The sequence below is a fragment of the Mya arenaria genome, chromosome 14 (assembly GCF_026914265.1).
Source record: "Mya arenaria isolate MELC-2E11 chromosome 14, ASM2691426v1".
Lineage (NCBI taxonomy): Eukaryota > Metazoa > Mollusca > Bivalvia > Myida > Myidae > Mya > Mya arenaria.
In genome coordinates, this window is record NC_069135.1 from 3,810,020 (window position 1) to 3,836,271 (window position 26,252).

Consider the following 26,252-nt stretch of genomic DNA (forward strand, 5'->3'; position numbering starts at 1 on the left):
TAATATAAATATTTATTTTTTTAAATAAATCTTATACATATAGCTCCAGATACATAACACTTTATCAACACACAGGTACAATTTCTGTACACAAATATATATGATATGTATAAATATAAATTCTAACTTATTACAACACATTTACATAAAACTTGACAAGAAATCTGAACAAATGTTCATGGTCATGTTAGTCCTACTTTATTTTAATAATGATAAGTATACATATGTGTGCATAATGAGTGTAGTAACAAATTAAAGCTCTACAACAAAAGAACTGAATAGTGTAGATAGTTGGCAGTGAAGGATTGAAATGAAAACAGTTTTGATTCAAGAAAGTTAGAACACAATATGTCACTTTGATTCAAAATCAACGGAATTGTCCACATACATGTTACATTTAAAATGTATTAAACGTGTTAAGAATGGCATAATGAAATGAATGCAAAGTATTAGGTTTAACACAATAAAAGTGACTGTGAGAGTCTCGAAACATCAGTGATGTTAAAGCTGCATTCTCACAGATTGGCGGTTTTGACAACTTTTTTTAGTTTTTTGTCTTAGAACGAGCCAATTTATGAGAAAATGCATGGAAACCAGTCATATAAGACTGCTTATAAAAAATTAGATCACAGATTTTTTATTTTTGAGTTAAAAAAAAAATGCTTTATGCATTTTTCTTAAACTTTTAGTAGCGCTTTAAGCCATAACACATTAATTTTTGAATATCTGTCTTTTGTCAGATGTCTTGTAACACTGGTTTTCAGATATTTACGCAAAAATTTGCTCATTCTAAGACAAAATAAATGAAGTTGTAAAAATGGTATATCTGTGAGAGTGCAACTTTAAAGGAGTTGAAAAATCCAGCTAAGTAACAATGACTTATGACCCTTGGAATTTATTACCAGTGACAAGTCAGTAAAATTAAACCTTTTACTCCATTAGCTACACTGTAAAGCAAAGATTAATAATATACATTTGTTTTAGAAAAAAGTTACCCTATTAATTAAGATGATTAGTAGCTGCACAGAAAATAAGCAGAGGCACCTCATGAAGGAATACAATGTTCAAAGCCCATCACAAAAATTTAACCATTTAAATATTCTTCTCACATAATAATTGCAAAACAAAATGTTAGTTCATGACACAGCAAACATTTTGTAAATGAAAACATAATGTGTAAATAAGCGAAGTAGGGTACACTATGTTCACTGTATATTTCTTCCACATCTAAATTTTGTCACTGACACATTCATCTTTTAAAAAGCAAAATTATGAGGTTTTTGATTAAAATATATAAAATTTATTATTATAACATTGACTTACAAGGAAAGCAAAACTAATGCCAAGCTGAATAAGCGCCCTTCTTTATCAAGGTCAAGTTAGTAAAACAAACTTAGAAGCCCAAAGCAGTCTCTTTTGTAGATCTACACATGACATTTATGAAATGTCATTTTAGTATTCACAGTATTGGTAATTTTAGAAGAACATAATGCAGATTTTTTTTGTGAAATATCCTATCATTCCGTCATTCTAGTGTTTCTATGGTTACCAATAACCTTTAATAAATAACTGTATTTAGTGGCTTACCACAAAATCAAATTTCATGAAGTCTTATATTTCTTAAAAGCACTAATATCTTTAAATATCACTCAGATTATTTATAAAACCTAAATTACACAGTTGGTGAATGCTAAATTTCCCACTCATAGTCAGCAGGGTCCGGCATCTGATAGTGCGAGACTCGGACTGCACGCTGTCTTTTCTCTAGCCCCATCTGTATGGCTCGTATCACATTGTCCTCATGATGAACTCGCGCAATAGTGTTCCTATGCGGTGACTGGGAACGTCTGATATATTTGGACACTCGGCCAGAATGTTGTATACCATCTTGAGCCGTAACAAAATGCTGTTTCAAAGGTTCTGCCGACTTGCTTCTTAAGTGTATAGGAAACGTAGCTTGATTGTCTCTGCGGCTGTATCTTAAATTATGTTCCGTTTGTTTCGGGGTTATAATCCAGTTTGGTTCCTTGTTTGACCTCTGGCCGTACACAAGATGCTGGGGCTTGTTAGCTAGCCTTTGTTTGGTATGGGAGATGCCTGCGCTATGGCTACGTGTGTTGTCCGGTGGAAGAGTAATGTACTTGGTAGTCTGAAACACCGATGGTGATGGTGGCTCAGCCAGTTGAAAAGCAGATTTACGCGATTCTTCTGACAAGTCTCTGCTTGCGTCACTGCGTGGAGATGATAAGGCACGGTTGTATGTGGATGTCTGCATCTGTTTCACAGGGGTCAAGGATCGCCCTCTGTGTCTGCAATTGAAGCATCAATTAATTGGGGGGTTTAATAAATGGCATTAAATTAACATTAGATATTGCTACATTTATAAATATAAACATACATGGATCACATTATCTTTCATTTTATGGTAATTACAGCATCATAACGTAACAATTTATCAAAATAAACAACTGATACACACCTCATATCCTGGGTTATTCCATCATCTGAAAATATAAAATAATAACTGTTATTTTTTTTAGTAAAAACTGAAAGCCTCTAGATGAGAAATTAACTAAGTGTGTGTTTTGTTTATGTAAATTTGCATCAATCATTTGAAAATGCTGTTAAGACAATGACGATCTGTCTCAATTCTATGCAAATCTTGTAAGTTTTTTTTGGTAAAACTAGTAAAAAAATAAGATGTACTTTAAACAACATCACATTTGTTTCTCTGCCTTGAGGATAAGTATTGATTTACCAGAAAACAGTATAATTTTAATTATTTAAAAATTGTAAGAAAAGATATCTAAAACACACTACAGATAAATCACTAACCTGTGAGAGGCACATATCGTTTAACAGAGAGATTGACTCGCTTGGCGTTGGTCAGCATAACTATCTGCTTTTCCGTCAGTTCTCGAACATTAATCCCATCAAGCTAGTGAAATAAAAGAATAAGAGTAACTGAATTGGTCTTCACAGTTTCTGAGCAATAAATGAAAGCTTAGTCTCCTACATCATATACCGGTACATGTCTTCAAATATTTAGAGTTTTATAATTGCTTGCTGCTTGCCATAATGCAAGAATTGGTCAAAGATGTCTATAATGGCATAAGGGAAAGAAAAAGAAATAAAACAATATTAATGATGGTGATGATGACGACGATGATGACAAAGACAGCAGTGACAATGATGATGATGATGATGATGATAGTAAATATAATAATAATAATCATCATTGTCATCATCATTATCATCGTCATCATCATCATCATCATCATCATCATCATCATCATCATTGTTGTCATCATCACCATCATCATCGAAAATATTTTCCAATGAGTTTGAAGAACAAACTAGAAGCATTATTATTACTTGACAAGAGTTTTGTGTTAACTACACCAATATGCATACTAACCTTGTATATGATATCATGTAGCTGTATGCCGGCCTTGGCAGCGGGAGAATTTTCGTCCACATTCTGAACAATCAGGTCTTGGCTCGCCAACCTGAAACAGCATGGGATGAGGTATTTAGTATTGCATTTTTGTATTATGAGTACACACATAACTTTTGATATAATGCTAAAGTAATCAAAATAGGAATGATAGTTTTTGTATTTTACAATTAATAATTTAAGAAGGAGCCTCTGTAGAGAAGACATTGACTCACTCCTTAGAAACATAATCTTCCAGCAAAAAAAATAATATATATATAACACAAGGTAATAAAAGTTTATTGGCTGCTTGGACCCACCTTTGTGAGGCACAGCCAAGGCGTCCCCTAGTGGTCGGGAACACGGGTAATTCAAGACTCTGTATCTCATGTTGCCTAGCAACCATGTCTGCTACGTCTGAAACATTACATAGCATGTAAGGCATGAGTGACCAAAACATTCTACAAACCATAAGATAGAACCAAACAAATGTTTTACATGAAGTACTTTCAGCACTGAGACAAACCAGGCTCCCTTTTTCAACTGCACAAGGGACATAACTCCACAGATATATTGACCAGAGATGTGATGCTTAATTTATAACTTTTGTAACATCAGTTACATCTGGGCATCTTGAATGGTTACTGAGTAATAGTAAGTTCAAGATTTTGCATAACAAGGCTGACTTGGTACAAGGCTATGGCAATATTTAAACGAACAAACGCATTACAAACAAAAACTACTCAATTCAGGTAAATACAAAATACAAGTATGTTTTTATATCATAAAATAAAACTTATACAAATATTACTCAGCTATTTTTAACTGGCAGTTCAAATCAATTAATGATAATTTAAACTGGCTACATTAAATCAGAACATCTATTACATTACTTTTTTAAAAGCTATTTTAAACTTAATGTTTGCACGACCAATATCTTAACAAACCTATAGATGATTGTTAGCAATCATTAATAGCGCAAATCAAATAGAGATTAAAAACATATTAAGTAGACATTGAAAAGTGCAACGCCTTGAAACTGCAACGAACCATGACAGAATTTGTCTACTTATACTTTAATTCATTGTCATCATTTAGCCCTTGTTTTTAACACTAATTGTTTTCTGCATTATTATTTGAACACCATTGCTATTATCAACATATAATTGGAATAGTTAAGCATGTATTCAAATTACACTTTAATTAAAAACAATCCGTCCTTTCTGTACTTATTTCTATTAATTAGTACAATGGGATTAAATATGAAACTTAAACAAGAGCGATGGCAATACTCATCTCGGTGTTGTTCCCCAGTGAAACAAGAGGCACAACTCATGAATTATTAAACCAAGAGTTAGGCACCTTGCTGTATATTTGCATATTGACTCTGGCAACATTTTACCAAGTTTCAATTAGACATCTCGACTGTTTTAAAAGTTATGACCAAAGTCAACATTTTTGTACAATGACATCACCAACATCAACCACAAAAAAAGGAAATCACAAAACTCTTGTATTGAAAGACATGGGTATAAAATGACCCAGTACTAGACCAGTAGAGGGTCAAGACTCTGCCTATAACACTAGAGGTTTTGGCACTATTCACTGTGTAGATAGGCAAATCCCTTTAGACAAAATAAATAAAGAATAAATCAATAAAGCCTAAAAACAAACCTTCATCACTAAGGACATTTTCTGGCTGCCTCTGTACGTAGATGATGAGGTTCCACGCATTCCTCATGATCATAACAGCCTCCGTGTGCGTCATGTTGTTGAACTGGTGGCCATTCACCTCCAGAATCTTGTCCTCGATCTCCAGACCCTGGGTTGGATGAATATTGTGGGTAAAAGTGTGCTGTTAGTGAGACTGTTTGTAAGGCAAGATATAAAAGCAATTAAGACTCTCATCTGCACCCATTCTGGCCTAAAACTTATTGACCTACTTTCTGAAAATTGACATAAATTAAACAACAGCGAAAAAAACAAAAAACATAAAAAAAGTGAAAAAACATTTTTTTAAGTAGTAGTCTAAGTTTTGCGTCTTATATTAAAATATGTGGTAAATTTACACACAGCCAGACTAAAACTACATGTCAGGAAATACATTTTTAAAATTGTCATGCACATATTTATTTAAGACAAGGGATTAATGCGGAATCCAATTACAGCAAGATTTTTCATTTTGACAAATGTGATTTTGCAGAAGAATGTTTTTTAAGTGGAAAAAGTAAATGCTGCTGACCGATATTCACACTGGTCTGACCTAGCTTTTGATCGGAGTTGAACCATATCCACACAACCGGTAAAAATCATGTGTTTCTTAAAGATGGAATATGAAATTTTAACACAAAATTCTGCCTTAATATTTGACCTAGTGAATAGGTTTTTCATCGGAGATAATCCATATTACTGAGGTCTTAAATAACATGTTGATAAATATTCTCATCTAGTTTCATGAAGATTTGAATAAACACCATAAATTTCTGAACATATTTTTATTTCACCTTATGAGCTAGTTTTTGATCTGATATGACCCATATTCACATTGGCTCTAAGTATTATGCTGAGATATATTCTGATGGAGTTTCATGAAAATTGGATCAACACTGATGAATGCATGGAAGGAATGAAAACCTTTTAACTCATAATTTGGCTTAATATTTGACCTAGTGACCTAGTATATGAACCAAGATGACCCGTATTTCCAATGGTCTAAAACATCTTGTTGAGAAATCTTCTGACCAAGTTTCATGAAAATTGGATAAACATTGTTGAATTTCTGACCGCAATTATTTTCTGCTTTTTCTGTGACCTGCTTTTTGATCTGAGATGACTGATATTCACATTGGTTCTAAATATCATGCTGAGAAATATTCTCATTGAAGTTTTTGAAGATTGGATGAATTTGTGAAAGGAATAATATCTAGTTACTTATTTTGTTCATCCATAGATGACTCGAATACAAAATGGTCTTAAAATTCATGCTGATAAATATTCTGACCAAGTTTCATGAAGATCAAAATAAAAACTGTTGTAAACTTAATAAAAAAATTTAACTACACCCCCAGGCTCGCCTGAGTTCAGTAATTTCATTTAAATAACCTTCATTCAACTAAAGCATGTAAATCTTTGCTATACCATTAAAAAAACATCCAGGCCTGATAAGACAATCCTTTTTCTATAGACTTAAGTATGTAGAAATCAAATGGCAATCTTTTACACTTACTAGAAAAAACACAAAGTCAATGTCAAATTGTAATACAGTTGCTACTTATCCTTAACAGTTCTTTACATTAGAAGTTCTCTTCCTTTCAATTGCAAGCTGTTATTGAAAGAAATTTAATATAACATGCCACTTAAAAGGAACATTTAACCAGAATCTGTTTATTTTTGTTTAACGCCATTACCTGTGTTGCTGCAGGCCCGCCCTCCTCTATGACGCTGATAGTTATCTCGGAGCCAAACTCTCTTCCCCCACTGATACCCAGCCCCAGGCTCCCATCATCATGGCGATTGAGGATGACCTTGTGAACGTTCTTTTTTCCCTGCAGATGGACTGGGGTGATGCGTCCATTGTTTAGATTCTTGGCGTCGTCCTCAAACACGCTGTTTTGGTCACTCTCACTGCCATTACTATACACGCCACTTGTTACACTCGTACCAGGCAGGGATCTCAGCTCATAAGCCTGTTTCTGGTTATTGTATCTCATCATCATCTTCTTCTCATTTCCTCCTGCGATTATTTTCAGTCTTCCAGCAGCGTCTTGCGAAATTACTCTCGACATTGTGTCAGTTTTGTTTCCACTCTGAAATAATTTCAAGTAAGTTTCGTAATTTTGAAACTGCAGAGTACACAGTCTGTGAAAGTCCTCCTGTAGACTTGGGGGCATACGATTGCTCAGCTCAATAAGCAGCAGAAGCTTGGGCGTATTGTTGATGATGGGCTTCAGTTGCTGGCAAAATGACGGTACTGAGCTTGAGACACGAAAATGGTGAAGAGCTTGCTTCAGTTGGTTACACTCGTCAGTTGTGAGTAGTTCGCTTGCAAGATTTTTCAGGACTGCTTCAGAGCGTTTATGTTCTACCATTTTTGCGTAGCGAGATTTGCGGGTAGTATTGTGCTTCCGGTACGATTTGTGTAGAGGTTTCCATGTCCAGGGGCGCTCACTTTGGTAATAAACGACCTGAAAATATACAGGGGTAAACACTCGTTAATTTATGGTTTAAATAATTTTGGTTTAATATTTCGGAACCAATAATTTAAACAAAAAATGTTAATAAATTTACCTTCATTTCAGCTTAAAGCCAAATAACTAGTTTCCATTTGATATACGTTTTCTATATATTATGTTTAATATTATTTTAGGATATTTATAATTACATTTTCCTAGTATTATCAAATTTTACAAACAATCATAACAATGCCTCAGTGCAATATTTAAGTATCAAACTAAAGAAACTGAAACATTTTAAATCTGTTCATGTATAGAAAGGTAATGGCAGTTTTGGTTACAATGAATCACAAATCTTACACAGGCTCACAAAAAGGCCCTTTGATAAGTCAAGGTTTGACAACAAACATTACAGCCTTACTTGAACACCGGGGCCATTCATAGTGCATTCCCTGACTATGCCATTTACAACAAATATTGTCGTCTGTTTCCACGGATACAACGGGAGTCTAACCACAAGTTGCCCCAAGGTGACCGATAACAGGGCTTGTATTGATGTGCTCGTAACAGTTAAACACACTATAAGGGCTCGAATTGATGTGCCCGGTGACAATAGACTCCACTTGTACTCACACTGAGGCATGTTATTGAGGTACGAGATACAGAACGGATCAGTTAAAACATCCCTGCCTCTGCCGTAAAATACACAGCTTGTGGCCATAAACTTACGAGCACAACATTTTAACATTCAATGACTTTATTACAAAGGTATCGCAAACAATACTCATGGTGATGCTGTATATTATAAAGTTACGAAGATATTAGGTTAAAGTAAGTAAGAAATCTTAAACATTTGGTTCCCATAATCCTAAATATTTGTCTTAATAACTCTCAAACATACATCTATTATGACTTACGAATGAAACAGGTTTATGCAAAATTAAGAACTTTAAGACAAAACTTCATCATGCAGAACACAGAACATGGCCTTGTGTTAAGACAAAAATTCAAATTAAAGGAATGACAAACATATCGTAATGGTATAAATAGATCTAAAACAACAGCAACAATAAGTTAACAACAGCAAATTTTGAATAATTATTTGCTTTACCTCTTTGTCCCCAGTGACCATACCGACGCATGCTTTACAGGGAATACACCACATGCTGCAGTCACACTTCAAACTCTTCTTTGTTCAAAGATTTGTACAGACAAGTATTTCCCCCAAATTTGCAAAATCAAGCGATTTAATACCAGTAATGTGCATTCTAACTCTTGGGGGAATGAATACTCTCTTTCTTTAATGCATTCCACAATTGTAATTAATAATGTTTCACTTAAAAAAATCACCCAATTCAATTAATTCCTTTTGTCAGAATTTTGTCACTATTATATTTCAAACTTTCTTCAATATCCACTTCCACGATGTCATAAGAGTATTGAACAATTAGTTAGTATGTCAATGTTTGCATTAAAATTAGAATACTCTCAGTTTATTCAGCAATCTCTGAGATTTTTATATATATCCAAATATTTATACTATTTCCTTATTTCTCCATAATGTAGCCATAACGATAATTGCGCAAGCTATAAGAAATTTACATATTTCAAAACTCAATACATATCCTAAATGTATCTTCACAATAAAAACCCCGCAATAAAGTTCTGCAAGTCTGAAACAAGCTGATGCATGCATGACAGAAAAAAAAGACTACAATGAAAATTGCTCATTATGGTCTGGCCTGAGCCTCGAAGCCTCGTTCAAATATTTAAAACCCAATAAACAATCAAATAAACAGAAATACTCCCAATTTATCTGATCTTTTGTACATGCTCGGGTAAACATGAAAATCTCTTGCCAGAAGACAATTATGAATGCAAAAAAGGCCGTTAGTAACAATTAGCTGACATACAAAGTATATAACCGGAATGAGTGACTTAAGTTTTTTTATTTAATAAGAGCACACTGTGTCAAGTAAATTCAAATATGGCAGAAACCAATCCTCAAAAGAAGCGGATACTTGTTTTTTAACATAAAAAGGAGGTCCTTTCAGCTAATGTTTGCTGAAGCCCTATTATGTAAATTCTATGACATTCAGTATTACAATGACATTCAATGGTATAAAAGAACAAAAACAAGGAACAGTTGTTGCCAAACTTTGCCCTGCTTAGTTTAACAGACATTGAGAGTTTTTTACCTCTGCATATTGATTCCTGTCCTTCCACTCTTTTTGGAGTTCTTGCAGAGATAAATTGCAATACCATGTTTTCAAAAACAAACCATTACAAGTACCCTTTGCTGCCCTTTTACATTGAAAATATCTTACTTAGTGTTCACCCTCATGACCCAGCCAATGGAAATGCCGGACAGATTCTGATTAATTGATTAAGAAAGCTCCTGGCAACCCTCGAGTTCCATTTAGTCATCAATTGGTTTTGTGGTGAAGAAGATGATTCAGCAGTTTGCGCATGCAAACTGGCTAGTATTAAGCTGTCCAACTCATATATATATATGGAGTGAAACAAAAATAAACATAATAACTATGACTTTAAACAACAACAATTGCCAACTTCCATCAGTAACAGGTCGATCCTACCTTGCAACCTTTCCATCGCACAGTCTTAGATTTCCGCAGTAACCACATTGGTGCCATCTTTCGTGTGGTCAATGGTGTATTTTGTTCCTTAACTACAACTGTGGTCAGTGGCATCTTTTGCTCCCGACACATGTTGGCTGACAGAAACGTCCACAACTAATACCAGTAGAATATATTTCAAACCAAAGAGCACCAAGTTAAGGTATGCAAGGATTTATAACACCACCAAATTAGTTTTACAACACTTGTTGTCTTTTGGCAGTTCCTAAGAAGAATTAAACATTTAAGAAAAGCCACAGTATACAGTATTTATCATACAGAATTGTGCATGCACAGATGTAAATCTAGCATATAAATGACAGGAGAAATTTGTCAAGTGTGCCAACTGTGAATGGAGCTTAGTATATAATCTACAACAGGATCAAATATGTGGATAATACCTTCCCAATGACAAAGACTTCATCAGCAGTGTTGACTTTCACAACAACAGAGAGGTTGACAATGTTACCTAACACAGTGTGATAAGTGCAGAGATTGCACTGAATGTGGCTGATAATGACCTCCCAACACCTAGGTGCTGATATCTGATCAGGGGAGGTAATTCACCAATACAACAGCTGGATGATCAATAATAAACAAATCTATTTGCAATTTGTACCCAAAAGATAAACAAAGGTACATAGTTGAATAACAGTAAAAATAAACATAAATAGTGTTGCTTCTGCATTTCTTGTTATTTGAATGTTGTCACATGATGATTTTGTCCCAATTTCTCAAAACTTTTAAGTCCCATACAACATTATTAAGCATGATTAAAATAAGCTCCCTTTTTTGTTTTGTTTTCTATAATTTGTATAGTATTTACTTCTGTAATTGTTTTTAACTATATACTATGATAATGACAAAAATCCACTTTTCTCTAACAATTTTTTTTTATTGAAGTATGTATTTTGGCTAATAAGCCACTTACGCCTATTAATCTTAGGATTGGGGCCAGGTCAAACAAGAGCACCGCGAAACGGAGCATTATACGCCGGAAGAAGATTCGGTTTGAGGTCTTTAATAAACCTTTAGGTTATGCTAGTATACTGCTTACTAAGTTTAAAAGTAGCAGGACTTGGAAAGTGCTCACAACACATCCTTTTAATGTAGCAATTATTTGTATAAAGTTATCTAAAAATTGCTTTATTGGTTTCAAAGTTGTGGCTAGGACACATTTTCTAAAAATTCCTTTATTAATAGTAACACAAAGTTGTGGCCTGGACACGGAATTGCTAACGCCCCCCAGTGAAATTAGCCTTTGAGGTACGGACATGGAAAGCATGCTTGACAAATCCTTTTAATGTAGAGATGATTTGTATAAAGTTATTTGAAAATTGCTTTAGTAGTAGCCCAGTTATGGCCTGGACATGGAATTGCTAACGTCCCCCCCCCATGGTGATTCTAGTGTTTGAGGTATGGACCTGGAAATTGGGCGCGACACATCCTTTTAATGTAATGATGCTTTGTATAAAGTTATTTGAAAATGACTTTATTAGTGACCAAGTTCTGGCCCGGACACGGATTTGCTAACGCACCCCAATGGTGATTCTAGTCTTTGAGGTATGGACCTGGAAATTGCGCACGACACATCCTTTTAATGTAGTGATGATTTGTATAAAGTTATTTGAAAATCGCTTTATTAGTTACCAAGTTATGGCCCGGACACGGAATTGCTAACGGACAGACAGACGGACAGACGATGGAGGCCATAACATAATACGACCCTTCGGGTGTATAAAAAGGAAACATAACTATGCTCAATAAAAACATATATGGTATATATGCCAGGTAATTAGAGCTCTTCACTCGGGAGTCACTGCATTAATTATGAAAGAAAATGAGTATAAAAGTGTCGTAAGGTGATGCAGCAAAATTAAATTTTCAAACTCATTTTACATGCGTACGTTCCATTTGACGACCTGGTGGAATAATTATGTAAACATGATAATGAAAAAAATGAAGAATAATATGAAGCATGCTGCATACGCACAGTATCATAAATAACAAAACGTTCAGTGTGAACAAATTGGATAGCGCTAATAAAAAAACAATCTATCAAAATCAGTAAATGAATATATATGCAAAAGGAAACTTACCGAAATTATTCACACCCAACTTTCACCTCAGTGGAGAACAAAATGTTTAAATGCCCATCATTTTTATAGCCTAATTATTGGAGTTCCAATTCACAAGAGCAAACAGAGTTGTTTGACAGGGTCTTATAAGTCTACACAATGGCAGAGACCATATAAAATAGTTTCTGTTTGAGTTATTATACGCACCTTAAATACCGTCCCAAATCTTTGAAAAGGTGGTATTTTTGCTGTTTAAGCTTCTTTTCAGCCAAATACCAATTCTTTACTTACAAATGAATGCACCATTCAAAAACGCTTTTATTACATACATTTGATTATGTTTAATCTTTCTCAACAGGTATTTGGATACACCTTTCCAACAGCTTGTAAGAGGAGAAATCCTTTGTTTATATGTTTTAACACTATTACATCAATATTTTCATGTCACACTACAAGCTTTTAAAGAATATAAATAATACTAGTAGCATTCACTAAAGAATAACACATTGAGGGTCTGTCATCAAAAACAAAATCCTTTCACAAAATGGTACAATAATCTATTTTATTTTTAAGAACAAAAAGAACCAATACCTCTATATTCTATAGCTGTAACTCTTAAAACCTAGAAAACTCTGCAATAAAAACTGCTTTAGTTTTCTCTATATGTTTCCTTTCAATCAATTTCCTACAGCTTTTAAAAGAGTATTAAGTGTGAATTATATTTCATTTGGGTAATATTGTTTTGTAAAAATGGTATGATATCATTATGACACACTAATTATTGTTAAACAAACAATGCATGTTACAATGAGTCAATTACTAAATTGGGAGACGGACACCAACACAATTATGGAAGACATTGGGCCACGGTATGAACGCTTAACAAGCCGCCTACCACATTTGTCATTTAAGGAGTGGTGAATGAAAAGTTACCTTGCATGAATAAGTTATTACAGGAATGGATATTTAATATCGTTGTTGTATATCTTAAATATCTCTTTGATGAAAATACCTTGAGCTATCTCACTGCATGTCTTGGAATTGCGGTCAAGGCCCGTCAAGGTTTGAATGATCATAATGTGCAGATTTTCAATAGCAGATGGGTCTTGCATTTCAGAAATTTAAATATTCAGGTATAACAATACCAGCTATTAACAATGAAATAGAAAAAAAGAACCAAGGATAAAATGGTAATCAAAAAAGCAATGTCATATCCTCCGATTAAGATAATTCAATTCAAAGGGGTCTTAAAAGAAGACAGCTCATTGTAACATATCCATTAGCCATTGAATCTAGTGTAATGGGGTAGTTTTCACATTTTTTAGTATAATACAGCAAACTAGGACCTACTTTTACAACTCGCTATCAGATATCATGCTCATTCAATAATTCATGGGGTAGAAACCTTCACTGGGGCATGAAAAGTGAGGCTGTTAACAAATATGGAAAATTCTGTGAAAAAGCTCCAACTTAATTTATACATAAATACATAAAATTATTAACTTCCTTTCAAGGAATAATGACAATCAAGAATATTTTGTTAAGAGCAAAACAGTTATTTAAACATTATTGAAGAGATTTTGGGAACAGCTCCCCTTGCCATCTAGAAGAATTATTTAGTGAAGTTCCGAACTGTTTCTCTGACACCATTATTGGAAGATGCTACCCAATGTGTATTAAAAGTGTTCGGTTTCTGAAACAGTGTGATTAAACGCTATTATAAAGCACATAAAAGAAACTTTTCTATTATAACTGAATTTTCTAATCAAAATGACATAATAATTTCATGTTCTATTAGAGGGCCCCAATTTCAGTGGTGATGCCAATGAAAACAAGTTCTCAGTAAGATACCCTTTACCTCACTTGCCTGCCTAGGCCAAGATACCAGGGCCAAGCTTCCTATCAAGGCTATGCTCTCAGGGCCAAGCTTCCTATGAAGTCTGTGCTCCCTGGGCCTGCCTGGGGACCATAGCCTTGAAAGAAAGGACCCAGCATCGGGCAGAGTATGCCTGGGCAGGCAAACCCAGGGGGCACAACCTGGGGCAAAGCTTCCTATGAAGGCTGTGTACCCAGGGCATTCTCAGCGAGTTGCTGGGGCCAAGCTTCCTTTTAAGTCTGTGCTCCCTGGGCCTGCCTGCCTGGGCATTCTCAGCAAGATGCTGGGGCAAAGCTTCCTATGAAGGCTGTGTACCCCAGGCATTTTCGGCTAGATGCTGGGGCCAAGTTTCCTATGAAGTCTGTGCTCCCTTGGCCTGCCTGCCTGAGCATTCTCAACGAGATGCTGGGGTAAAGCTTCCTATGAAGGCTGTGTACCCTAGGCATTCTCAGCAAGATGCTGGGGCAAAGCTTCCAATGAAGGCTATGCTCCCCAGGCCTGCCTGCCGGAGCATTCTGCGCGAGATGCAGGAGCCTTGCCATCAAGGCTGTGCCCCCTGAGTTTGCCTGCCGGGGCATGCTCTGCGCGAGATGCCGGGGCCTTGCTATCAAGGCTGTGCCCCCTGGGTTTGCCTGCCGGAGAATTCTTGCGAGATGCCAGGGCCTTGCTATCAAGGCTCTGCCCCCTGGGTTTGCCTGCCGGGGCATGCTCTGCGCAAGATGCCAGGGTCTTGCTATCAAGGCTCTGCCCCATGGGTTTGCCTGCCAGGGCATGCTCTGCGCGAGATGCAGGGGCCTTGCCATCAAGGCTCTGCCCCCTGGGTTTGCCTGCAGGGGCATGCTCTGCGAGAGATGCTGGGGCCTTTCTATCAAGGCTGTGTCCTCTGGGTTTGCCTGCCGGAGCATGCTCTGCACGAGATGCCGGGGCCTTGCCATCAAGGCTCTGGCCCCTGGGTTTGCCTGCCCGGGCATGCTCTGCGCGAGATGCAGGGGCCTTGCTATCAAGGCTCTGCCCCCTGGGTTTGCCTGCCCGGGCATGCTCTGCGCGAGATGCAAGGGCCTTGCTATCAAGGTTGTGCCACCTGGGTTTGCCTGCCAAAGCATACTCTGCACAATGCTGGGTCCTTTCTTTCAAAGCTATGGTCCCCAAGCATGTCTGCCAGGGCATTCTTTGCATTTGCCGGGCCTTGCTATCAAGGCTGTGCTCCCCATGCCTGCCTGCCCGGTCCTTTTCTGCAAGATGAAGGGGCCGATCTACCTACCAAGCCAGTCTGCCTACCTCTTAGCAAAAAATAATTATGAAATTTTTGACAGTCTTGAGCATTTACTTCTCTCAAGAGAAGGTGCATAATTGGGCAGATAGGTGCTTGGGAAAAAAGAACATGGTGCTGTACACTCCCATGACTCTTCTGCTAAAGCCCTAGTACTAGTATTGTACTTAATTAATTAGCTTATGGCTGGGATTGATCACACCAGTGTTTTAAATCCACTATATAATTACATTCATACTGACCATATTTCACCTGTCTTTAGCAAACCATAATAATTGCCTAATCGAGCGAGGAGGTAATTTATAATTTAGATTGAGTCTTAAAATAATATTCAGTTTTGCTTGTACCATGATGATTTTAAAAAATTATTTACAAATGGATATTAGCATTTATTAAATTGGTTAATATCAGAATGAAGTTGTATATTTTAAATACTTGAACAAATGTTTTTGGTTGAATTTATTTAAAAAAATAGTATAATTTGTTATTTATACCTTTCATAATATCACATTTCAATATAGCCACACAAAATTGTTCCTATGTTTAGTGGCGGATAGGTCAACTATCTCACCGATTATTTTCAGTTTTCTTTTCCAACAATTCTAACTACAGACCACGAGTGTTAAGAACATACTTCATACTTTGTATTATGTAACGTTCTGCTTTAGGCGGAAGTGTGCTCATAGTATGTTCACATACTTGGTAATATGTAAATTGCATAACCAGTTCTTCCTGTGGAGGTTAAAGGCCTATGTATATAAGACCAGTTGACCCCTTCAGGGTTGAGCATGCTTTTCACTGAAGGGATCTTTTGCATCTTTGGCTTCGCACATTACAAATGGTGACAGCAGTGGGATGAAGACAACTGCCGGATGTGAGTTGCCTTACCCACAAGTTTCCCAGGTCAAAACTTTGGACGAGTCTTCTCGGAGGGTAAAGTAATGTAACATTCCACTGTAGGCGAAAGTGCATTCATAGTATGTTCATGTACTTGGTAATATGCAAATTGGCATAACCACTTCTCCGTGTGGAAGTTCAAGGCCTATGTATATAAGACCAGTTGACCCCTTCAGGGTTAAGTCCGCCCGGTTAGCTCAGTCGGTAGAGCGTTGGACTGTTAATCGGACAACCCGGGTTCGATTCCCGGGCGGACCAGGTCACTTCTGTTGTGATTGGTTATGAAATCCTTTCCACGACCATTCGCACTGTACCACTGCCCCTGGCATGTACAGAAGTTGTCAGTTCCTTGCAGAAGTGAAGGCACCTAGTACTGGTTCACCGCCCAGGATAGGTGTGCGGTGGTTGAACTGTCACTCTGGGACCCTTCAATGTGCTCACGCCGGGACCCGGAGTATGAACTACTAACACCACCATCAGGGTTGAGCATGCTTTTCTCTGATGGAATCTTTTGGCCTCGCACATTGCAATTAGTATTCTTGGTATCAGAAAATATGCATTTTGTGTGATTCCCATGATCAACACACTTAAAAACAAGTTTGATTTCAACTCAGTCTGCAGTTAAAATCTATGTAACAATTGAGAATGGTTCAGAATGGATAAAGGAGGCTCCAGTGTCTATACTCTTTCAATGAATGTCACTCATTTAGCTTTTTGGGGGGATGGGGGGTGGGGGGTGGGGGGTGGGGTTGTCATTTGTTGTTTTAGGGTCGCTAGAAAGGTTTAAGTGCTAAAGGCTGTCATTTGTTGTTTTAGGGTCGCTAGAAAGGTTTAAGTGCTAAAGGCTGACGCTAAACATAAAAATAGTTTGGTATGGCCTATAAGAATATATTAAAAACATAAGGCAATGTCAAAAATCAGTGATAGATGCTATAAGCAGTCAAATTCCGAATTACTTATGAAATTTCTGAGAGTAAAAAAAGAACGACTTGAAATTGATTTTAGCACAGACCATTTTGATTCTATCAGTCCTTTGATGAGAGGTAGGGTTACAGAAACCAAATATAATTCTAATAATAGTGTTTCATTTTATAATATAAATTGTTCAAAATTCTAGTATAATCATTTGTACAGTCTGTGGGTTTCAAACACTTTACTTTTCAAATGATTGATTCATTAAATGATGTGTTAAAATATATTATTAATGAAACGCATGATAACCTGTTTTACATACAACAACATAAGCTAACGTCATCGTGAGTAATCGTGGTTTATTATTGCAGCAAGGCCCAACAGCTTAAGTCGTAAGCCGCCAACAAAAAGTGGCTGAGTGCACATTGTAATAACCACAAATGAGCACTTTATGGGCTTAAAGTGATGGATTTGATTAACATAGGATTAGGTTGATACAAAATTTGATAGAGCATTTAAAACATCAACCAAATTAATAACAATAACAATTACACCTTTTTGAAACATGCAAAAAAAATAAAGTGCAAAATTAAATGTTACCTGTTTTCATCTTTGCAGTTTCCTCAGTATGATTGTCCTTTTAACTTCAAATCTCAAGGTGATGTTTAAAACATTTAAAAACTATAGGCCTGCTCTTTATAAGATGATGAGCTAATGTTACACTATGTATTTAACTTATTTAAACGATAAGATACAAGGCTCCTTCAGACACTCGGCGCTAACACTAAACAATAGAACTTAGCATATTTGAAGCCAGACAGTCATTGTTCTTAAACACGTTTAAGACAGATAAACCACAATATACTTTTGAATATGGAATACAAATGTTGTCGTAGACATTTATGCGTGTGATTGGTTGTTTCAATCAATAATTTTAGCCGAAAAATCCATTACTTAATTACTATAGCTCAAAGGTGAGTAAAAAGAGCACCAAAGTACTTTTCAATAATCCATACAAACAAACAGGAATATCTTTTGTTAACCTGACTCTAAATTTCATTATAGTCTTAAAAATCGAATCACATTGCGGCATAATAACAATGACTTGACTTTAAAAATCAGATGAATGATATTGTCTGAATTGAAGTGGAGTCAAAGGATTTTAATGATATATTCCATAGGATATTATAGCAAATCGATCATTTCTAATAGGGTATAGGTCAAAAGAATTAAATATGTACCGGTATAATTGTTTGACCCAATTGTTGATAACAATCAATATGGGTCGATGAGATAGGTAGAATCTACCTGCCGGTAATTAATAAGTTAATGACTTGATTCAAACAGCTGACTATGTACTCCAAACAACGTGATATATCAGATACACTTATTGTTGCCTTGAAAACAATAGCAAGAAGTTAAAATGCCCACAACAACAATTAGCCAGATGTCCTACCCAAATGCCACGCATATTGTAAAAGACATAAAAAGTCAAATTTTAGGAATAGTGCATCTTTTGGTATCAGAGGAGTTTAATTGTGGACATAAACAGAAAATGACAATTTTTCACACTAACTATTTCAAGGGTGAGGTTATTCCTATTAGATGAGTGATGTCATAACAATCAATTTAAAATAAATTAGTAACTATATAATTATATATATATGTATATATATATATATATATGTGCATATATAACGTAAATAATTTCACTTTTAACAGCGAATGTCACCTTAATGTGGATGTTTTTGAAAATCGTAATACCTATTATAAAATTGGTTTGTCCTAGCGTGTCAAAGACAGGAAGTTAAATAGATGAAAGCAAACATGTGGCACCCAGAACTTCGTGACATATGAAGCATTGACAAAGCACTCAAAAGTCTGTCAATATTATCGAACCTGGAGGAATTCAGATCAATATCAAGTAAAAGGAATGGAAAACACAGTTCAGTACCAATTAGAGAAATATATTTTTAAGAGTTATATATCTCTAAAACTGAAAGAAAAATGCATTTTTCGATACAATTAGTTACAATGGTCTAGTGATGGGAAGCAATTTCAATGAAATATTGAACTCTCACTTCAAGTTGCACTGTCACTGATTGACCATTTTGACAACTTTTTAAAAAAAAAAAATTTCGTCTTTGAATGAGCAAATTTATACGTAAATGTCTGCCAATTTTTGCGTAAATGTCTGGACACCAGTGATATAAGGCTGCTTACAAAAGATCAGATAGCAGTTTTTCTTCTTCACATTTGAAAATTGATGTAATATGTCTAAGAGCATTACTAACGCTTAAAGAAAAATGAGTTTTACGGCAGTTTTCCAAACAATTGAGATCTGTTCTATTGTGAGTCATCTTAAATGACTCAATTGCAGGCCTTGATGCCAACAAATTCTAAGACAAACATTTAAAGAAAAGTCAAAACTGTCAATATATGAGAGTGCAGCTTTTAAACTAATACTGCAGCCATTGTGCAACACACTGTAAAGGTTTGTGATCGTAACATTGGTAACACACCATATGCCACATTAAAATGTACTTAGCCATTATGATTATTATCCAAATGACTAAATACAAAGTTATCTAAATTGACACTTATTTTCACTAATAAACCCATTAAAAGTCACAGAAAATAAAACTGCCAATATACATTTGGTTGCCACCCGAGGGCACAGTTGGCCCACACTTCACCTGACCAATCAGATAATCAGGGTAGATAATCTGAGCCAAGTGCATGCATATATCTGAACATGCGATGGTGTTTTTCGCATGAGTATCATAACAAGCATTCCAAACCCTTGATTAGTCTAAAATCAATGTGCAATTGTGATTATTATCTCACTGCATGTTAACTGCTGAAATTACTGACAGTTTTTTTATGTTGACCATATCATTCATTTTATCAGACCCTCGTTTGTGGACTTTTTACTATGTAAATGGTACATTAAACAGGTATTTCTACTATGACATCTGTATACAAATTACTGCAGGGAATCAGATGTAAAGACATCAAACTTTATACTTTTTGCTGTTCAATCCATGGTCAAAACTGGACAACTTATAACAATCTCAATGTGTGTTTATAGTATATGATCTATCATTTATACACTGGTATATACCCTGTAATAAATTAGCGGTGCATGGTGAATTTCAGCAAAATAATCATCATTTCGTCGAAAAATAGAAAGTATACATAATCTTTTTATAATAGTGATAATTGCATTGAATCGGATTTGCATTTAACTGTCACGCATGTCTGGTTATTACAAAATGAGGATGATATGTCACTGGGATGAGACAGAGAAAGCATGTAAAATCCCTGTTATATTGCTTTCCAATATAATCAAGCCTGTTCCCTGAAACAAAATGTAATCAGACATAAAACTATGCCCGATTACAGCTGCAGAAATGAAATCAATCACGTTTTATGTTTCAAGGAAATGAAATATTGTCCAAAAGAAGCCATATACTCATGGAAACAGAACTAATATGAAAGGTGTAGCAGTTCTGCAAGTTCCTCTTTTAGGTATAACTATGTGCTGAATTATCAAGACAAGAGTCATGTTCAGGAAAATATGGTAGAAACTACAGAGGGTAAAATATTTTCAACTTTTTCTAATGTCATAAAAATCCTGTATGGACAGAACTGTAATCCCACATATAACTTACTGTCACATAAGAATCTGTAAATGACAATACCCCCCCCCCCCAACACCAATAAAAGAACAAACGTTGACCCATCTCATGAGCAAGTCAATAAGAAATCATACCACCCTAAACCAAAACCTTCATCCACCTCATCTGCCACTCAATAATAAATCACACCATCCTACCCCAACACTTTCATCCACCTCATGAGCCACTCAATAATAAATCATACCACCCTACCCCAAAACCTTCACCCACCTCATGAGCCACTTAATAATAAATCACAACATCCTACCCCAAAACTTTCATCCACCTCATGAGCCACTCAATAATAAATCATACCACCCTAAACCAAAACCTTCATCCACCTCATGAGACACTCAATAATAAATCACACCACACTAAACCAAAACCTTCATCCACCTCATGAGCCAGTCAATAATTAATCACATCATCCTACCCCCAAACCCTTCATCCACCTCATTAGCCAGTCAATAATAAATCACACCACCCTTCCCCCAAACCCTTCATTCGCCTTATGAGCCAGTCAATAATAAATCACACCACCCTACTCCCAAACCCTTCATCCACCTCATTAGCCAGTCAATAATAAATCACACCACCCTACCACCAAATCCTTCATCCACCTCATTAGCCAGTCAATAATAAATCACACCACCCTACCCCCAAACCCTTTACCCACCTCATGAGCCAGTCAATAATAAATCACACCAGCCTACCCCCAAACCCTTTACCCACCTCATTAGCCAGTCAATAATAAATCACACCACCCTACCCCCAAACCCTTCATCCACCTCATGAGCCAGTCAATAATAAATCACACCACCCTACCCCCAAACCCCTGACCCACCTCATTAGCCAGTCAATAATAAATTACACCACCCTACCCCCAACCCCCTGACCCACCTCATTAGCCAGTCAATAATAAATCACACCACCCTACCCCAAACCCTTCACCCACCTCATGAGCCAGTCAATAATTAATCACACCACCCTACCCCCAAACCCTTCATCCACCTCATGAGCCAGTCAATAATTAATCACACCACCCTACCCCCAAACCCTTCATCCACCTCATGAGCCAGTCAATAGTTAATCACACCATCCTACCCCCAAACCCTTCATCCACCTCATGAGCCAGTCAATAATTAATCACACCATCCTACCCCCAAACCCTTCATCCACCTCATGAGCCAGTCAATAATAAATCACACCACCCTATCCCCAAACCCTTCATCCACCTCATGAGCCAGACAATAATTAATCACACCACCCTACCCCCAAACCCTTCATTCGCCTCATTAGCCAGTCAATAATAAATCACACCAGCCTACCCCCAAACCCTTCATCCACCTCATGAGCCAGTCAATAATAAATCACACCACCCTATCCCCAAACCCTTCATCCACCTCATGAGCCAGTCAATAGTAAATCACACCACCCTACCCCAAAACCCTTCATCCGCCTCATTAGCCAGTCAATAATAAATCACACCAGCCTACCCCCAAACCCTTCATCCACCTCATTAGCCAGTCAATAATAAATCACACCACCCTACCCCCAAACCCTTTACCCACCTCATTAGCCAGTCAATAATAAATCACACCAGCCTACCCCCAAACCCTTCATCCACCTCATTAGCCAGTCAATAATAAATCACACCACCCTACCCCCAAACCCTTTACCCAACTCATTAGCCAGTCAATAATAAATCACACCAGCCTACCCCAAAACCCTTCATCCACCTCATGAGCCAGTCAATAATAAATCACACCACCCTATCCCCAAACCCTTCATCCACCTCATGAGCCAGTCAATAGTAAATCACACCACCCTACCCCCAAACCCTTCATCCGCCTCATTAGCCAGTCAATAATAAATCACACCAGCCTACCCCCAAACCCTTCATCCACCTCATTAGCCAGTCAATAATAAATCTCACCACCCTACCCCCAAACCCTTTACCCACCTCATTAGCCAGTCAATAATAAATCACACCAGCCTACCCCCAAACCCTTCATCTACCTCATTAGCCAGTCAATAATAAATCACACCAGCCTACCCCCAAACCATTCATCCACCTCATTAGCCAGTCAATAATAAATCACACCACCCTACCCCCAAACCCTTTACCCACCTCATTAGCCAGTCAATAATAAATCACACCAGCCTACCCCCAAACCCTTCATCCACCTCATTAGCCAGTCAATAATAAATCACACCACCCTACCCCCAAACCCTTTACCCACCTCATTAGCCAGTCAATAATAAATCACAACAGCCTACCCCCAAACCCTTTACCCACCTCATTAGCCAGTCAATAATAAATCACACCAGCCTACCCCCAAACCCTTTACCCACCTCATTAGCCAGTCAATAATAAATCACACCAGCCTACCCCCAAACCCTTCATCCACCTCATTAGCCAGTCAATAATAAATCACACCAGCCTACCCCCAAACCCTTTACCCACCTCATGAGTCAGTCAATAATAAATTACACCACCCTACCCCCAAACCCCCGACCCACCTCATTAGCCAGTCAATAATAAATCACACCACCCTACCACCAAACCCTTCACCCACCTCATGTGCCAGTCAATAATTAATCACACCACCCTACCCCCAAAACCTTCATCCACCTCATGAGCCAGTCAATAATTAATCACACCACCCTACCCCCAAACCCTTCATCCACCTCATGAGCCAGTCAATAATTAATCACACCATCCTACCCCCAAACCCTTCATCCACTTCATGATCCAGTCAATAATAAATCACACCACCCTATCCTCAAACCCTTCATCCGCCTCATGAGCCAGTCAATAATAAATCACACCACCCTACCCCCAAACCCTTCATCCGCCTCATTAGCCAGTCAATAATAAATCACACCACCCTACCCCAAAAACCTTCACCCGCCTCATGAGCCAGTCAATAATTAATCACACCACCCTACCTCCAAACCCTTCACCCACCTCATGAGCCAGTCAATAATTAATCACACCACCCTACCCCCAAACCCTTTACCCACCTCATGAGCCAGTCAATAATAAATCATACCACCCTACCCCCAAACCCTTTACCCACCTTATGAGCCGTTCAAAAATAAATCATACCACCCTACACCAAAGCCTTCACCCACCTCATGAGCTTGAGGTTCCAGCCAGTCACGTGACCTGGGTGACGGGTCCCGGAAAAACTCTGCACCTGGTTCCAACAACATCCCTGTTTTCTAGGTCACCAACGACTGCAATAATGTTACAAGTTTAAGGTGATGGACTTTTATATCTTCTTGCTTAAATTTCAATGTAACAATGTTATAGTGTGCATGGAAATTCTATAAATATGAATAATTTAAAGTATAGTCAGTTAATACTACAATATAGACTATAGATAGATCAGTGACAATTCTAACTACTGGTAAATTGCCTCCGGCATGAGCATATATCTAAGTTTGATTGGTGGTCATGTTACGAAGAGGGTTTCTTCCGGGTAATCAAGTATCCCCTGACCACACAGGACCACACTTGCGCGTAAACCATACAGAGTTTTTTTTTTTCATAAATCGTTATCTTAGTTCTCTGTTTGTATGAATAAATAAATACACCTGATTGATATGTAGTAAGATCAGCTAAGAGTTAAACTAGTCACCTGAGTCACACCGTCACACCGAAGAAAGCTACCAGATGTTATAATGCTCGTTATTTTCCTGCTCGCCAGATCCCAAACACATGTGCAGCACGCTCTCGCTCTCGTTGGTTGACAACTGACAGCTGTTTCAGCAACTGTTGATCAATTCCTGTTTTAAATTCAATACTGATAATCAATTGCCTTCGCTTTTAATAATCTGATGGAACAGCCAGACAGAAATTTACAGATACACACTTATAGTGTTTTATTTATTTACTTTTGTGACAATGTCAACTTTACAGTTCTTACTTCTATAAAATAATACCTTCAATGTTGCAAGTAAAGAAGCATGCAATTGAAAAAACAAGCTCCAATGTTTCATTTTGATTTATCACAATATCTCATTTGCGTAATTTTCTCGCCCACAGAATGATGTGCAAGACAACCATATAAGTTGCTGAGGTGTGCCACACTCGCTCCGTCATTAACAATTTCTTAAAATAAAACCCATCACTGCATGCATCCATAGGTGACTCATTAAAGCTTTAAATTAACGTCTGCAAAACTGTACATTTCAAATTTAACATGAATTTTAATATTAGTTATATAATGAGCTTAACAATACATCACCTTTAAGCAACAACTCATTTCTTATATATTTGTTTTTACATGTAAATATAAATGCATTTGCCCAAAGATATTTAAAACATGGTTTATTTAATGAAGTCCTATCACTTCTACTACCAATTCTAAGAACCAGTTATATATTGTAGTCTAGTAATTAAAATTAGAATCGGTATTAGTATTTAAGTATTTGGTGGCATACTTACAGCACTATACCAAAAATTACTTAAAAACTTTTATCCAAATGCAAAAATATGCGAAACAAAATTATCCCACTGATCAGATCTAATGCAATATACTTTCTTCTGAAATGTATTAAAATTAAATCGAAAACAGTTTCTATGCCTTCAGTTGACAAGTTTCAAAGAAAGTGCAGTCACTGAAGTTAACATTTGCAACGTAGACATACTGATGCATCAATCAGTTATGGTAATATGACAAAGGGATAAATTATATATATATCCTGAATTTATCAACGACGTCCCAGTCACGATTCTTGAACATTAAAATACAAAATGAACAGCACAAGTATTTTATTAAAAAGAGTTTACAGCCAGACATCAGTGCCAGATAAAGCATATTCAAACATTTTAATGTTACATAAGTGATAATAATGATTTAAAATATACAAGTCATGTTGAAGTCCCACGTAACTTTTATTCAAGTAGAAGTTTACAGACTGTTACAGACGTGAGCAAATGAACATGCAAACTAATATCAAATAGCTTCAAACACAATAAGGAGAATGAAAAAAAGAAAACATCAGAGGAATAAGCAACATGTTTAACACAACATACCCTTAGTTAAAGGCTTTTAAACCATTTGTCCTTTTCGAATAATACCTTTTATGTACAGACGAAAAAATCCTCAAATATTATAGCCATAATTATTTCTTTTCCCACCAAAAATTAAAGAAAAATTGAATGAATATTGTTCAGTTTACAATAATTTTTAAAATGAACAGTGTCAGATGGATAAAAGGATATAAAATTATAAAATATTTATCGCCAATCTTGCAGAGAGAAATTTTCCATGCGTCTATGAA

General features: G+C 36.6%; 1 protein-coding gene across 6 annotated transcripts; it reads right to left on the reverse strand.

The window, feature by feature from the left end:
* On the reverse strand, nucleotides 1-25,610 carry LOC128218172 (uncharacterized). Of its 6 annotated transcripts, none has more exons than XM_052925747.1 (10): nucleotides 25,414-25,610; nucleotides 24,605-24,752; nucleotides 24,096-24,200; nucleotides 6,844-7,620; nucleotides 5,111-5,258; nucleotides 3,757-3,853; nucleotides 3,419-3,509; nucleotides 2,836-2,938; nucleotides 2,480-2,504; nucleotides 1-2,309 (listed from the first exon to the last, which is right to left on the reverse strand). In XM_052925747.1, exons 3-10 carry the CDS (start codon nucleotides 24,174-24,176, stop codon nucleotides 1,691-1,693), a joined length of 1,941 nt encoding a protein of 646 aa, XP_052781707.1. In that variant the 5' UTR covers nucleotides 24,177-24,200; nucleotides 24,605-24,752; nucleotides 25,414-25,610; the 3' UTR covers nucleotides 1-1,690. The 6 variants fall into 6 exon arrangements, with proteins under 6 accessions (XP_052781707.1, XP_052781710.1, XP_052781712.1 ...); XM_052925750.1 differs by lacking the exon at nucleotides 25,414-25,610 and adding an exon at nucleotides 24,909-25,042; XM_052925752.1 differs by lacking the exons at nucleotides 24,096-24,200; nucleotides 24,605-24,752; nucleotides 25,414-25,610 and adding an exon at nucleotides 17,878-18,128.
* Between the last annotated feature and the right edge of the window lie 642 nt (nucleotides 25,611-26,252).